The 16,897-nt window shown below is 35.6% G+C and overlaps 1 protein-coding gene across 4 annotated transcripts in view; it reads right to left on the bottom strand.

The window, feature by feature from the left end:
• SNX14 (sorting nexin 14) overlaps positions 1–16,897 on the bottom strand; it is a 76,330-nt gene that overhangs the window by 34,958 nt on the left and 24,475 nt on the right. For all 4 annotated transcript variants that reach the window (XM_041753966.1, XM_041753967.1, XM_041753965.1 and 1 more), the window contains exons 8-14: positions 10,996–11,152; positions 9,715–9,790; positions 8,481–8,525; positions 8,309–8,389; positions 7,689–7,803; positions 692–847; positions 219–343 (exon numbers count right to left, since the gene is read on the bottom strand). In XM_041753966.1, the coding sequence (XP_041609900.1) occupies positions 219–343; positions 692–847; positions 7,689–7,803; positions 8,309–8,389; positions 8,481–8,525; positions 9,715–9,790; positions 10,996–11,152 (755 nt within the window). The remainder of the gene's footprint in view (positions 1–218; positions 344–691; positions 848–7,688; positions 7,804–8,308; positions 8,390–8,480; positions 8,526–9,714; positions 9,791–10,995; positions 11,153–16,897) is intronic.

Here is a 16,897-nt window from a genome sequence, read left to right as displayed (position 1 = left end):
TGGCCCAGGGCACAATCCTGGAGTCCCAGGATCGAGTCCCGTGTCGGGCTCCTGGCATGGAACCTGCTTCTCCCTCTGCCTGTGTCTCTGCCTCTCTCTCTCTCTCTTTCTCTATGTCTATCATGAATGAATGAATGAATGAATGAATAAATAAATAAATAAATAAATCTTTAAAAAAAAAAGAAAAATCCTTAAACATGATTAATATTTTGACTTACCTCATCACTGTGGCAGAACATAGGTGTGAACACATTCTCCAAGAGAGACAGTACATGTTCATATGCTTCAAAAAGACATCTCATAGTTTGAAGTTTCACAACATCTATATATGGTCCCTCAGCAACTATTAAAAAAAATTATATTGCAGGAATTGTTTATGAATACCATAAGTACATTATATATTAGTATAAAATAACAGTGAAAGAGCATACAAACAGTCCTAGAACTGTTTTGCAGAAAATCCATTTGTAAGGTATAGAAGTCAAACTAGGATGAGGAATCAGAATAACCAACCTTCAATTCTGGAGGTGAATTGGGAGTTAATTTCATCAAAGCCTTCATCTTGTTAGTTAAATAGGATAATGGCTACCTATGCACCTCACAGCTGTTGCAATAATAAACACTGAACACAGGAGAAACTGAGAACTTTAAAAGTTGTAAAAGTATGTTCTCATCAACATCTTTGACTTACTTTTCTGAATCTCTTCTACAATAAAGGGATCAAATCGAATTTTGTCAATACTTTCATCCAAACAATATGTTTTATAAATCTTCTGCAACTCTTCATGAAGAGATAGCATTTCATCATTTGATAACTCCGGTCGTAAAATTCTATCATTGAATTCCTCTAGAAAATTAGGAAAAAGTAAGAAAAAATGAATTATTTCAATATAATATAATAGATAATATAGTGTTCCCAGTCTAACTGTAATCAATATTAAAAGCAATTACAATCTAGTCATCATTTTAAAGCTTTTTAAAAAATTTTAATTGAAAACAAAATATCCAGATGAAAGAGAAACTCAGGTAATCAAATATTTTATGTTAATATAAAATATGTAAATACTTGCACAGGAATACAAATTTCTAAAATTCAGACTAGTAAACACATTTCTAAAAATTATTTAAAGAACACATTCGATTAATTTTTTATACCAAGTGTTTTAATTTTTTGAAATCTAATTCACTAAAGACCAGTGAAACCTAAGGCTTTTTTAAGTTTCAGTCAATGTTTTTAAATTATATTTTCTTCCACCATGGAGACTACAGACTACTGATGGAACTGAGTGTGTGAACAAATATACCTTTTTCTCTAAAATCAGATGATAGCAGTAGAATAGACAAAATATTGACTCCCTTTTCTTACTATAAGATGTATTAATATGGAGTTCACCCTTAATTCTTAATTATCTAACTGAAGCACAGAGAAGGATTTTTTTTAATCCTAAAAAATTATCTTGGGATAATAACAAAATGCATATAATTGGAGACTTGAACAGAAAGGAGAAAGAAAATGAGGCAAAATATTCAGAGATAACACCCAAGAATTTTCTTTCTTTTTTCTGTTTTTTAGATTTTGAGGGGAAGAGAGTGTATGAGCGGTGGGGGGAAGGGAGAGGAGAGAGAGAATCCTAAATAGGCTCCACACTCAGAGCAGAGCCCAACACAGGGCTCAATCTCATGACCACCAGATCATGACCTGAGCTGAAACCAAGAATCAGATGCTTAACCGACTGAGCCACCTAGGTGCCCCAACAGCCAAGAATTTTCAAAAGAGATAAAAGACACCAACCTACATATTCAAGATTCTCAGTAACATCCAAGCAGAACATATAAAAAGAAAACTACATAGTATAGTCAAATTTCTGCAAACCAAAAATAAAGAGAAAATTATAAAACCAGCCAGGGAGAAGGGGGACATATTATATAGAGAGGAATACACGTAGGAATGGAAGGTAATTTCTCATTAGAAAGAATAGTATTGGGGCAGTTGGGAGGTCAGTAGGCTATGTGTCCAGCTCTTAATATCAGCTCAGGTCATGATCTCATGGTTATGAGATCAAGCCCCACATCAGTGTTCATGCTAGGCATGAAGCCTGCTTAAGATTCTCTTTCTCCCTCCATCCTTCCTCCCCAACCTCCCTCTTTTACAAGAAAAAGAGGAAGAAGAAAGAAGAAAGAAGAAGAAGAAGAAAAAGAAGAAAAATAAAGAAAAAGAAAGAGGTTTTGCCCAAAAGATAATGGAAGAATAACTTTATTTATTTTTTTAAAGATTTATTTATTCATAGAGACAGAGAGAGAGAGGCAGAGACACAGGCAGAGGGAGAAGCAGGCTCCACACAGAGAGCCCGACGTGGGACTCCATCCAGGGTCTCCAGGATCACGCCCTGGGCTGCAGGCGGTGCTAAACCACTGCGCCACCGGGGCTACCCGAAGAATAACTTTAAAATGGTGAAAGAAAAACCTGTCAACCTAGAATTACATATTGGTAAAAATATCCTTCAAAATGAATACGAAGTAAACATCTTTTCAAAAAGACAAAAACCGGGGTGTCTGGGTGGCTCAGTCAGTTCAGTGTCTGCCTTTGGCTCAGGTCATGATCCCAGGGTCATGAGATTGAGTTAAGGAGGGAGCCTGCTTCTCTCTCTCCCTCTGCCCCCAACTTGTGCTTTCTCTCTCTCTCTCAAATAAACAAAATTTTTTTTTAAAAAAGATAAAACCTAAGAGAATTTACTTCCATCAGATTGGTGCTATAATAAATGTAAAAAAAATTTCTTTCAGGAAAAGGGAAATGATAACAGAAACCTGATTCTGCAGAATGGAATAAAAAGCCCCAGAAAGGTAAATATACCAATAACTCTAAGGGCCAAAATGAGGGTGGGGGATGGAAGGTTTAAAGAAGAAATACCAATGTGTTGTAGAGTTTATAGCCTACACAGAATTAAAATATATAACAGCACATCAGGTAGGAAGGGAGTAATCTGAAGTACACTGAAGTCCTTACAGTGTTCCTGAAGCAGTTAAATATTTTTAAATGAAGACTGTGATAAAGACTAACAATGCAATCTCTGAGCAACCACTAAAGAGAAGAAATAAGAGAAGAAAATAAAGGAGACCTAAATAAAAAGCCAATAGAAGAGATAAAATGGAATATTAAAAAATACTCAAGTAACCCAAAGAAAGACAAGAAAGAAGTAAAAGAAGAATAAGAATATATAGAACAAATGTAAAACAAATACCAAGATCAAAGACCTAGCAATAGGAGCAGCCCCAGTGGCGCAGCGGTTTAGCGCCGCCTGCAGCCCAGGGCATGATCCTGGAGACCCTGGATCGAGTCTCACGTCAGGCTCCCTGCATGGAGCCTGCTTCTCCCTCTGCCTGTGTCTCGGCCTCTCATTCTCTCTCTGTGTCTCTATGAGTAAATAAATAAAATCTTTAAAAAAAAAAAAAAAAAGGACCTAGCAATAAACATAGAAGTATTACATTAAGTGTAAAGGTATATTACATACCCTGACTAGAAAGCAAAGATTAACAAACTAAATTTTTTTTAAAGTAAGATTCAACTCTATGGTGTTTACAAGAAATATTAAACACTTTAATCATATAGAAAAAGACATACAATGCAAGCCCCTCTGTAAGAACAATGTAGTCATATTAATCCCAAATCAAGTAGACTTCAAGACAGAGAATTACCAGAGATAAGAACATTTTATAATGATAAAATGACAAATTCATCATAAAGATATAACAATCTTAAATGTGTCTGCACCTAATAATAATGTTCAAAATACATGGGAAAAAAATTACAAAACTGAAGGTAAAAATAGCGAATCCATTAAAAAAATCATAAAGAATACAGAATATTTTTAGACAATCCATCAACTTAACCAAATTGACATTTATAGAACACTACCCAACAAAGCAAAACAGAAGTTCTCACACAAACAGGGAACATTAAGACATATGGAGGAGCTACAGAACAAGTTTCAATAAATTTGAAAAAGACTGAAATCACATAGAATAAGTTGTCTGACCAGAACAGTATTTTTTTTTTCAGAACAGTATTTTTTTAAAGAATTATTTATTTGAGAGAAAGAGAAAGAGCACGCACATGCACAAGCCAAGCGGGGTTGGAGACTGGGGAGGGGCAAGGGAGACAAAGAATCTTTAAGCAGACTCCAAGATGAGCAATAAGTCCCACATAGGGCTTGTTCCCTGGGCCCTGAGATCATGACCTGAGGCAAAATCAAGAGTCAGATCCACCTGGGCACTCCTAATAACAATATTAAATTAGAAAACCACCACAGTATGATATCTCAAAAATCTCCAAATGTTGGTAAATTTAAGTCAAAGAATAAACCACAGGGAAATTTAAAAATATTTAAAACTTAATTACAATAAAAAACATCACATATTTGGGGGCTTAGTCAGTAGAGCATGTGATTCTTGATCTCAGGGTTGTGAGTTCAAGCCCCACGCTGGGTGTAGAGCTTATTTAAAAACCAAAACAGGGCAGCCCTGGTGGCCCAGCAGTTCAGCCCAGGGTATGATCCTGAAGACCCGGAATTGAGTCCCACGTCAGGCTCCCTGTATGGAACCTGCTTCTTCCTCTGCCTGTGTCTCTGCCTCTCTCTCTCTGTGTGTGTCTGTCATGAATAAATAAATAAAATCTTAAAAAAAAAATAAAAATAAAAACAAAAACGAAAAACAAAAAACAACAGGGGCATCCGGGTGGCTCACTCAGTTAAGCATCCAACTCTTGATCTCAGCTCAGGTCATAATCTCATAAGATCAAGACTCACATCAGGCTCCACTCACTGGAAAGTCTACTTGAAGTTCTCACTCTTCCTCTCCCTCTGCCCCTATCCCACTCTCATGCTCTCTCTCTAAAATAAGTAAATCTTTAAAAAAAAAACAAACAACTCAAATATCCAAAATTTTGGAAATTTAGATATAGGAATTCATAGACAGAAATTTATAGTTTTTAAAAACCCTGTATTCAAAAAGAAGCCAGGAATAAAATTAAGAAACCAGAAAAAGAAATGCAAACTGAACTCAATGTAATTAGAAGAAAATAAAAATAAAAGTAGAAAATTAGCAAATCGAAAATATTAATAGATTTGATAAAACCCCTAGCACTAGAGATTAAGAAAAAGAAAGTACAAATTACCAATAAAGGGAGGACATCACTATAGCTCCACATGGAAATAACTCAGTGACAATAAAATAGGTTACTGAGATGCATTAAGAACATTCAAAAAATTTAGTATCAATTCATGATAAAAACTCTCAGCAAACCAGGAAGAGAAGGAAACTTTCTCAATCTAATCAACGATATCTACAAAAAGAAACCCAGACTAATACCATACATAATGGAATAACACTAAGTGATATCCCCCTACGAGCAGGAACAAAGCAAGGATGTCAACTTTTTTTTTTTTTTAAGGATGTCAACTTTCACCCCCCTTCAATTCAACATTAAAGTAAAGGTCCTAACCATTGCAATAGGTAATAAAAAGAAATAAAAGGCATAAACACTATAAAGGAAAAACTTAAACTATATTTGCAAATGACATAATTATGTACGTAGAAAATCTTAAGGAAATGTACAAAAAAGCTTATAGAACTAGTAAGTGAATGTAGCAATGGTACAGGATACAGAGTCAATATGCAAAAGAATCCATTCTATTTCTGTACATTAGCCACAATTTTAAAATTATTTTAAATACCACATGCAAATACCTCCAAAAACATAAAGACCTACAGTGAAAACTATGAAACATTATAGAGAGAAATTAAATAAGGCTGAAATGAAATGAATGGAAAAATATTCCATGTATATACACTGGAAACCAAATACTGTTGAGATGGTACTACTCCCTGAGTTAATCTATACAATAGATTTAATGCAATTCTAAAAAAAAAAAAAACAAAAAAAAAAAACAAAACCTACAAAGTAGGCTTTGTGTGTGTGCATGTATGTATGTGTATCCATGAGCATGTGTGTGTGTGTGTGTGTGTGTGTGGAAATAGGCAATTTGATTCAAGACATCCTATGTAGTCACAGTAATCAAGACTGTGGTATTGGTCAAAACTCGGACATATGAATCAATGGAAAAAAAGAGAATCCAGACACACATATATGGTCAAATAATTTAACAAGATGCCAAAGAAACTCAAGATGGGGAAAAAATGCCTCTTAAAAAAATCAGTATCAGAAAAACTGGATATCCATACCCATAGGAGGGAAAAAATGAACCTCCACCCCTACCTAATATCAACATGAAAATATTTCAAGATCACAAACCTACATGTAAAATATAAAACTATAATGCGTCCAGAGAAAAATGAGCAAGTATCACTTTGACTTAGGTTAACAAAGATTTCTAATAGAAGTCTCTGAAAGCACTAACCATAAAATTAAAAATATATATTGAATATCATCAAAATTTTAAAATTCTACTCATTAAAAGAAAATGAAAAGATAACCCATAGTCTGGAAGAAAATATTCTTATTATTTATTTCTGACAAAAGACTTACATCTAGAATATATAAAGAACTCCTATAATTTAATGACAAAAAGAAAAACAATTCAATAAAAAAATAAGCAAAAGACTTAAACACTTCCACCATACAAAGAACTGAATGACCAATAAGCATATGATAAAATGTTCAACAGCAGTCATTAGAGAAATGCAAATTAAAAGCACAATAAGATACCACCACACACCCACTAAAATGGCTAATATTAAAAAGACAAAACGACCAAATTTTGATAAAGGTATGGAGCTACTAGAATTTTCACACTTTTGCTAGAAAGAGCCAAAGAGTACAATAACTTTGGAAAACAATGTGGTAATTTCTCATAAAACAAAATATATATATCTACCCTGTGACCCAGTAATTCTACTTCCAGTTATTAAACATAATACACTCAACAGAAAGCCTTATACAGGAATGTGCAGAGCGATTTTATTCATAATAGCCCAAAAGTGAAAGCAGTACAGATATACTCATCCATAAGAGGAATGAATTAAAACAAAAATAAAAACAAAACAAAACCATGGTACACTCATACAAAAGACTACTACTTAACACTAAAAAAGAGCAAACTATTCCTCTATACAACATGAACCAATCTTAAAAAGCATTATCCTGAACTAATGAAGCCAGGCACAAAAGAGCACATACAATGTACTCCATTTATATAAGGAAACTATACAGTCAAAACTAATCTGTGGCTAGAGAAATGAGACCTGTGACTGCTTGGGAGGAGTGGGAGTGTTTGGGAAGGGTCCTAACTTTCTGGGGTGATGATAATGTTCTATATCTTGATAAAGGTGTAGGTTACACAGATGTATAGATGTGTCAAACTCATCAAAGTTTGCATTTAAATTCTATGAGTTTCACTGTGTAAATTATATATCAATTTTTTAAAGTTATATTTAAAAATAAGTCAGTTGGTTGAAGTTAGTTATAACTTATGTTCCAATCTGGAAAGAACTGGACACTTAAGAGACAACTCAAAGATGCACTTAGATTTTCTAGTAAAATGAAATTTAGTACAATGACACATGACAACTACAAAATCAGATGTGATCTAAACATTCAAATGTATTTACAGTATATAACAAATACATTAAAAAGTGTAAAAATGACTTTGGTAAAGTGCACAGGTAAGCCTCACCCACAGTCAGACATATCTGCAATACATGCACCGCTCCTTCTTGTTTCAGAAAGTTCATAAAACGAAATAAGAGATCTTGCTGTTCTCTGATTTGCTTCAATTCTAACTTCAGCACCTTGATACAATATGGGAGAAGAGTAAGTCAAGTCCATATATCAACACTGATAAAATAGTTTATATCAAAAATAATAGGGGAGCCTGAGTGGTTCAGTCAGTTAAGTGTCTGCCTTCAACTCAGGTCATGATCTCCAGGTCCTGAGATCAAACCCCACGTCAGGCTCCCTGTTCAGCAGGGAGTCTGCTTCTCCTCCCCCCTCTGCCCCGAACCCACTACTCATGTTATTCCTCTCTCTCTAATAAATAAATAAAATCTTTAAAAAATAAATAAGCAAAAAAATGTTCTTAAAGATTTTATTTATTCATGAAAGACAGAGAAAGAGGCAGAGACACAGCAGGGGGAGAAGCAGGCTCCAGGCAGGGAACCCAATGTGGGACTCGATCCCAGGACTTCGGGATCATGCCCTGAGCCAAAGGCAGATGCTCAACGATTTGAGCCACCCAAGTGCCCCAAGTAAATAAAAATTTTAACAATAATATACATTATTGCTAAAAATACTTACAGATGGCTTTTTATTTCTAGGTTCTGCAAATTTCTGCAAGAATGGAACCAAAGGGGAAGGCAGTTCAGTTGCTTTCTCAGGCTATGAAGAAAGAGAATTTATTAATTCAATAAAAGTATCGTATGCTTTGACAGATATGAATCAAAATTCAAAGTTAATACTCAATACTCACTGGACTGTCATCTATGAAGATGATAAGTAAATGATTCACAGTATCCTAATGGAAAATAATACACATAGGTCAAAATAATTCTATTACTATATTCTGCCCAAAATTCTCAAAACTTTCTGCATATTGTGAAAGTTTCTAGAAAAATAAAGAAACAAATGGAACAGCGGCAAAGCAGTTGTACATATGTAACATAGAGGCACTTTAAAAAATCTGCAATGTAGAGGATGCCTGGGTGGATTAGTTGGTTGAGCATCTGACTCTTGATTTCAGCTCAGGTCATGATCTCAGGATTGTAGGAATGAACCCCATGCTAGGCTCCACACTTAACAGGGAGTCTGCTGGGATTCTCTTTCCCTCTCCCTCACCCTCTACCCCTACCCCAGCTCATGCTTATGCTCTCCCTCTCAAATCAATCAATCTATCTTAAAAAAAAAAAAAATGCAATGCAGGGCAATAAAAAGAAAGTGGGCAAAGAAAAAGTTATTCTAACTTCAGCATTTAAAATGTTTATAAATTAGTCCTGCTTCTTCAAAATCATACTGGTTCAAAAGTAAAAACAACTCAAGTGTCCACCAATGGATGAATAAATAGCAAAATATGGTATATACCTACAATGGAATATTATTCAGTCTTGATGAGGCAGGAAATTCTAATATATGCTACAAAGTGGATGGATCTTGGGGACATTATGCTAAGGGAAATAAGGCCATCATAAAAGACAAATACTGCACGGACACACTTATACAAGGTACCAGGAAGAGTCAAATTCATAGAGATAGAAAGTATGGTAGTAGTTGCCAGTATATAGGAGGAAGGAAGAATGGAGAATTACTATTTAATGGCTATAGAATTTCAGCTTTGTAAGATGAAGAGTTCTAGAGATGGGTAGTAGTGATGGCTGCTCAAAAATGAGTGTATTTAGGGATCCCTGGGTGGCGCAGCGGTTTGGCGCCTGCCTTTGGCCCAGGGCGCGATCCTGGAGACCCGGGATCGAATCCCATGTCGGGCTCCCGGTGCATGGAGCCTGCTTCTCCCTCTGCCTTTATCTCTGCCTTGTCTCTGCCTCTCTCTATATATATGACTATCATAAATAAATAATAAAAAAAAAAAAAGAAAAAAAGAAAAAAAATGAGTGTATTTAATACCACTGAACTGTATGTACAAAAACATTTAAGATGATAAACTTGATGTTATAGTATTTTACCACAATTTAAAACCATTTTTTAAGCCTTACTGGATCAGCTAGGAAATCCAAAGAAGGAAGGAATACCGAACCAGAGAGGATCTCTCTTAAAAGCAAAGTCAGGGATCTGGAAAAACAAACAATATTGTACATATTTAGTGATTTACATCCATTCTTACCTGGAGATCTCACTAAAATGCTATAATCCAGTAAATATGTCCCCCAAGATTCTGAATTTCTTTAAAGTTCCCAAATAATGCTCATTTATGCTAGTGGTTCACAGACCATACTTGGATTCCTGAACTGGCTAAAAGAAGTACTGTTTAAGAGAAAAAAGCATTTCCTTAACAGGAGGGATTTGGATGAGGATTAGAAAACATCCCCACCTCAGAATATTTAAAATATTTAATACACTTTTAAATTAATGTTTAAAGCAAGTAAGTTTTTAATAGTCTAATACATTTCATAATTATAATATTTAAATATTATACATTAATCTGTTCAAATAAAAATATTTTCATTAAAATATTTAAAATACTAGTATTTTTTGATACAAATTTTATGTTATAAATAAAATAAAGTAATATTTAAAGTACATTACTGCAGGGAATGCTTGGATGGCTCAGTCAGTACAGTACATGCAACTCTTGATCTAGGAGTTTCTAGATCAACTGGTAAGTTCACATCCCACTTTGAGTGTAATTACTTAAAAATAAAACTTAAATAAATAAAATTTAAAAGTACATCACTAAAAATAAGCCATGGTTTCTCCTCTAAGAATTATCAGGGTGAAAGTAATGAGGTAAGTTTATGGAATAATCTAAACATGTTTCTACCAGAAAAAGGATGGTCTAGATCAATTCTAATTATTCTTCAGAGGTATAACCTTAAAACGCAAACTTTGTTTAGTTTGTTCAAAGTTTTCTGTTACTGAGTCAGAATGTTTATGTCTTTAAAATGGAAGACAGAGGAATTAACAAAGTATAATGATCTCAAATTTAAGAAAAGCTAATTCTTAAAAAAAATTAAAAAAAGAAAATGAATAGTTCCTATTTGATTAAAAAAAAAAGAAAAGCTGATTTTATTCATATTTATCTTGATTTCCTAAGATCACTTCCCCCTCAAAAAAACTCTAAGTAACACAACACATCATGAGTGCTTAGCACCTAAAATGGAATTTTAAGACCTGACAAATTATATTTCTTAAATGCAAAGTTACTCACATCACAGGTTAATCTCAAGTTTTAGTATACTCCTATTATGATCAGAATAACAATATACATATGGCATGGTATGCAAATACTGCTATGACATTTTCCGGACTATTTATACCTGCAGTCTGTTGCTTTAGGAGGTAAAATATAAGGAAAAAGTAGTTCAGTAAGTTTCCTTAAATAGTGTAATTCATCTCTTCGGCTCCTCAAAGCCACATGAAGCTCTGGGCCATATTCTTCTAAAGCAGCTTGCTGTAAAAACTCTGTATTTTCTACTATAAATAGAGATAAGATAAATAAATATTGAAAGAAGTTAAGAAACACTAAATAACTTCAGCCATTTCTACTAACCAACAGTAAACCATTTACACAGTCATTCCTTTCCTAGCCCTCTCTTTCCAATATGTATTCTACTGGCAAATTTTTTACAAACAGGATATAAGAGTAATAATTTTCCTCCTTGCCAGTTTTTTTTTTTTGCCAGAAGTTTAATTGATAAATTAAAAATTTGATAAAAAGACCTTTCCCCATGGCAAACAAGAATTTTAATTCATATCACTACTTTGCAAATTATATTAAACAAAAGCAAATATTTATTTTGAAAAGTGGAAAAAACTACAGACAACTTCTAGCACATATAAAACTATTATCAGAAGTTATACCTTGTTCATCTTCTGCAAACACACACACACACACACACACACACACACACAAATCCTGTTAAAATTCTTTGTCTCTGCTTTCATATTTAAATCATTCAGGTAGGGATGCCTGCGTGGCTCAGTGCGTGAGCATCTGCCTTTGGCTCAGGCCATGATCTCCAGGTCCTGAGATTGAGTCCTGTGTCGAGTTCCTCTCAGGGAGCCTACTGCTACCTCTACCTACGTCTCTGCCTCTCTCCCTGTGTCTCTCATGAATAAATAAAATCTTTAAAAATAAATAAATAAATAAATCATTCAGGTAAACTTTTAAAGCATTTATAGTATAAAAACTGGCTTCTTAGGTTAAGTTCTAGGTCTTCTGTTCAGAATATAGGACATAAGAGATACGGAACTGTTTATGGCAGAAGTCCTATGAAGAGATAAATTACTTAATAAATATTAACTGATGATAAAACATATTAAAAGAAAACTTTCAGGGTGCCTGGGTGGCTCAGTGGTTGAGCATCTGCATTTGGGTTAGGCTGTGATCCCAGGCTCCTGGGATTGAGTCCCGCATTGGCTCTGCCTATGTCTCCGCCTCTCTCTGGGTCTCTCATGAATAAATAAATAAAATCTTTTTAAGTAAGTTAAAAAATAAAAGAAATCTGGACAGCCCCAGTGGCTTAGCAGTTTAGTGCCACCTTCAGCCAAGGGCGAGATCCTGAAGACCCGGGATCAAGTCCCACGTCGGGCTCCCTGCATGGAGCCTGCTTCTCCCTCTGCCTGTCTGTGTGTGTGTGTGTGTGTGTGTGTGTGTGTCTAATAAATAAATAAATAATCTTTAAAAAAAATAAAAATAAATAAAAGAAATTTGTTTTAAAATTTTTTATTTATTTATTCATGAGAGACACACAGAGAGGCGGAGACACAGGCAGAGGGAGAAGCAGGCTCCATGCAGGGAACCTGATACGGGACTGGATCCTGATACTCCTGGACCACGCCCTGAGCCGAAGACAGACGCTTAACCACTGAACCACCCAGGCATCCCTAAAAGAAATTTTTCTTCAAAGGCCAAGTATTAAACTAGTATTTTAGAAAGACAGTTGAGGGGTGGGCAGTGGGAAAGGGCAGAGGAAAAGGGAGAGCTTCTAGAGCAGACTCTGCTGAGTGTGGAGCCTGATGCAGGGCTCCATCTCATGATCCTGGGATCATGATCAGAGCCGAAATCAAAGAGTCAGAGACTTAGCTGCCTGAGCCACCCAAGTGCTCCAAACTAATATTTTAACTTAAAGGTAATAGTATTGTCACTCTTTTTTACACACCTCAAAAGACATGGAAGAAAACAAGTCATGCTTTCCCCTATTTGCACTTTGTGCCAAGTTTAAAACCATGGAGTCTATGAAAGGAATCTTAACTGTAATTCAATGGCATTTGACTATTTTCTTCTACTTTTATTTAAAGAGGATGCCAAGCACACTAACCCCAAAAAGCCAATATATACATTCTAATAGTGTGAGTAGTAAGAAGGTAAATGAAGGCTACCTGTGCCTGAGATACAAAAGAAAGACTGGTAAAGATGGATGTAGTTTTTACAAGAAATGCATTTTATTTCATAGTTATGCCATTATTTACTAAGCATTTTCTCCAAGAATTTAGGGCACAGACCTTTTAAAAATTTGTCATGAGCCAGAATTTAAAATAAGACTAAGCCATGCTAAATTCCAGCTATACTTAACTAATATGATCTGGAACAAATGATATAAACCCTATGAGCCTCAGTTCCCATAGCAATAAAGAGTAGATATAAGTAGATATAAACACTGGAAAGTCACTATGCAAAGTGAATAAAAATTATAACATTCAATGTGATTAAGCATTCACACACAATATATAAATTAAAAAACCAGATTGGAATCTATCCAACATCTGTCAAACATGAAAGCTTTTTGTAGCTCTAGATAATGAGAAAATAATCAACCAAAAGATAAAAAAGAATATAGGGAGGAAAATCATAATTAAGAATATAAGCAAAATATAGATGCTGGAAAACAGAGCATGGATTAATTCCCACTAATCATCAGTACATTTACTGCCTAATCATTTAGCAGTTTCCGACCAAAACAGGAAAGGTCTTCAGAATCCATGACAAAGAGATACCTTTAGGATGAAAAACTGGAAAGTAAGGTCCTTCTGCGCAATTTACTATTAATTTAAATTAAACCAGTGCAGGGCACCTGGGTGGCTCAATCAGTTAAGCATCTGACTTTGGCTACGGTCATGATCCCAGAGTTCTAGGATCAAGCCCCATGTCAAGCTCCCTGCTCAGCAGAGAACCTGCCTTTCACTCTCCCTCTACTACTCCCCCTGCTTGTAAGTGCTCTCTTCCTCTTTCTGACAAATAATCTTTTTTAAAAAATAATTAAACTACTACTTCTAATGTGTATACATTCAGTATTTCTTTTTTTTTTAAGATTTTATTTACTTATTCCTGAGAGACACAGAGAGAGAGAGGCAGAGACACAGACAGAGGGAGGAGCAGGCTCCATGCAGGGAGCCTGACATGGGACTCGATCCGGGGTCTCCAGGATCAGGCCCTGGGCTGAATGCGGCACTAAACCACTGGGCCACCTGGGCTGCCCACATTCAGTATTTCTAAGAGCCACAACAGTACATACACAGACAGAAAACGGTGATCTAATCCCTATTCTCAAGAGACAAGATTGCAAAGAAAACACAGAGAGTAAAAGGAATATGAATGAAGAGATAAACCTTTAATTAACTTCTGAACAATGCACAATTGTGAGGCCAAAGAATTTAGAAAACAAAACCATGTATTAAAGTAATGAAAATTCAAAAACCTGAAAACTGTTTTTTAGAAGTCTATCTAATTCACTGTTGCAATATTTAGAATGCCAGAACATGTGAATAAAATAAAAGCCCATCTAATCTCAGGCCTTTTAATTCTATGGATCTCATTAACTACAATGTTATTAATTAATCAAATCTAGCATTTTATGGTGATTTTATAGTTGGGAACCATTTTTTGCATTAATAGTACCAAATTAGCAACTCCCCCTTGTAAAGACTCAATAATAAATTTCAAACTAAAATAATAAATTTCAAACACACACACACACACACACACACACACATATCACCACTCTGTTAGAGATAAAAAAAAAAATTGGGGAATTTTATTTAAACTGATAATTCAGCTAAAAATAAATGGTGTCTCTATTTACTCAGAACCTGTGTTCAAAGTATCTATCTTTAGAAAAATGACTAGATTAAAAAATACTTCTCCCACATAAAAACCAGCACATAAATGTTTACAGCAGCTTTATTCATAAGTACCCAAACTTGGAAGCAGGCAAAATGTCTTCAATAGGTGAATGGATAAATAAACTGTGGCATATCCATACACTGGAATATAACTGAGCAATAAAAAGAAATGAGCTATTGAGCCATGAAAAGACACTGAGGAGCCTTAAATCCGTATTTTTAAATAAAAGAAGGAAGTCTGGAAAGGCTATAGTATGATTCTAACTATATCACATTCAGGAAAAGGCAAAGCTGTGCAGACAACAAAAAGATCAATGGTTGCCCGAGGTTCATGAAGGAAAGAGGGAGATGTCTGTGTGAAACACAGGGGATTTCTAAAGCAGTGAAACTATTCAGTAATGGCAGATAGATGGCATTATGCATTTGTCAAAACCAGTAGAATATATAATACAAAGAGTAAACCCTAATGAAAATTGTGGGCTTTAATTAATAATAATATGTCAATATTTGTTTATCAAAAGTAACAAATGTAGCAAATAATACAAGATGTTAATGGGGAAAAGATGAAGATACATGAGCACCCCGTATATATATATCTATATTTCCTGCTCAATTTTTCTATAAATTTAACCTGCTCTAAAAACTAAAATTTACTGGGCACCTGGCTGGCTCAATCAGTGGATTGGGATTCTTGATATCCAAGTTGTGAGTCTGAGCCCCACATTGCGGGTAGAGATTACTTAAAAATAAAATCTTTAAAAATAATAATAATAATAAATTTACTAATAAAAACCCCACTTTTTCTGTTTTGTTTTGTTTTGTTTTAAGAATTTATTTCTGTACATGAGAGAGAGAGAGAAAGAGAGCATGTGCACACAGGGAGAGGGGCAGAGGGAGAGGAAGTAGCAGACTTTCCACTGAGCAGTGAGCCAGATTTGGGGCTGGATCCCAGGACCTTGGAATCAACCTGAGCCAAAGGCAAATGCTCACCCAACTGAGACACCCAGATGCCCCTATGGGTTTTTTTGTTGTTTTTTTGTGGGGTTTGGGGGGGGGGAGTTTAGAATTTATTTATTTGACCAAGAGAGAGACAGCAAGACAGCACAAGCAGGGGGAGCAGTAGGCAGAGAGAGAGGGAGAAGCAAGCTCCCCATTGAGCAAGGAGCCCGATGTGGGGCTCAATCCCAAGACCCCGGGATCATGACTTTAGTCAAAGGCAGAGGCTTAACCAACTGAGCTACCCAGGCACCCCAAATGTTTTCTTTTTTTTTAAAGATTTATTTATTCATGAAAGAGACAGAGAGAGAAGCAGAGACATAGGCAGAGGGAGAAGCATGCTCCCCATGGGGAGCCTGACATGGAACTTGATCCCAGGACCCCGGGATCACAACCTGAGCTGAAGGCAGATGCTCGACCACTAAGCCACCCAGGCATCTCCCAATTTTTTTCTGATAGTAAAGTAGCCTTGACAAAATGGCTCTTATAAGATCATTGCTATCTTCAAGTTTGTTTTTATCAGTGACAGGATAATGATATTTGTTAATTTTTTTTAAGATTTTATTTATTCATGAAAGACACAGTGAGGGGATCACTGGTGGCTCAGCAGTTTAGCACCTGCCTTCGGCCCAGGGCGTGATCCTGGAGACGCGGGATCGAGTCCCACGTCGGGCTCCCTACATGGAGCCTGCTTCTCCCTCTGCTTGTGTCTCTGCCTCTCTCTCCCTTTCTCTGTGTATTTCATGAATAAGTAAAATCTTAAAAAAATAAAAATAAAAAAAGACACACACACAGAGAGAGAGGCAGAGACATAGGCAGAGGGAGAAGCAGACATGATGTGGGACTTGATCCCGGGACTCCAGGCTCATGCCCTGGGCCCAAGGCAGGCACTAAAGCGCTGAGCCCAGGCATCCCTGACTAGAAAGTAGACTCCATAACAGAGTCGCTAAATTTTTTTTTAGTAGAGATAACATGAGAATTGTGGTATTGTGAAATTAACATGGTAGCAATGGGCTAGAATAGGGCAAAACTGTTAAAATCATTAAGAAGAGAAAGGGGGGAAGAGATGAGAGATAACTCAGAAGGAATAATAAAGGTAAC

The sequence above is a fragment of the Vulpes lagopus genome, chromosome 1, assembly GCF_018345385.1.
Source record: "Vulpes lagopus strain Blue_001 chromosome 1, ASM1834538v1, whole genome shotgun sequence".
Lineage (NCBI taxonomy): Eukaryota > Metazoa > Chordata > Mammalia > Carnivora > Canidae > Vulpes > Vulpes lagopus.
Note: the sequence above shows the minus strand (reverse complement) of the source record. Positions and strands in the feature narration are given on the sequence as shown.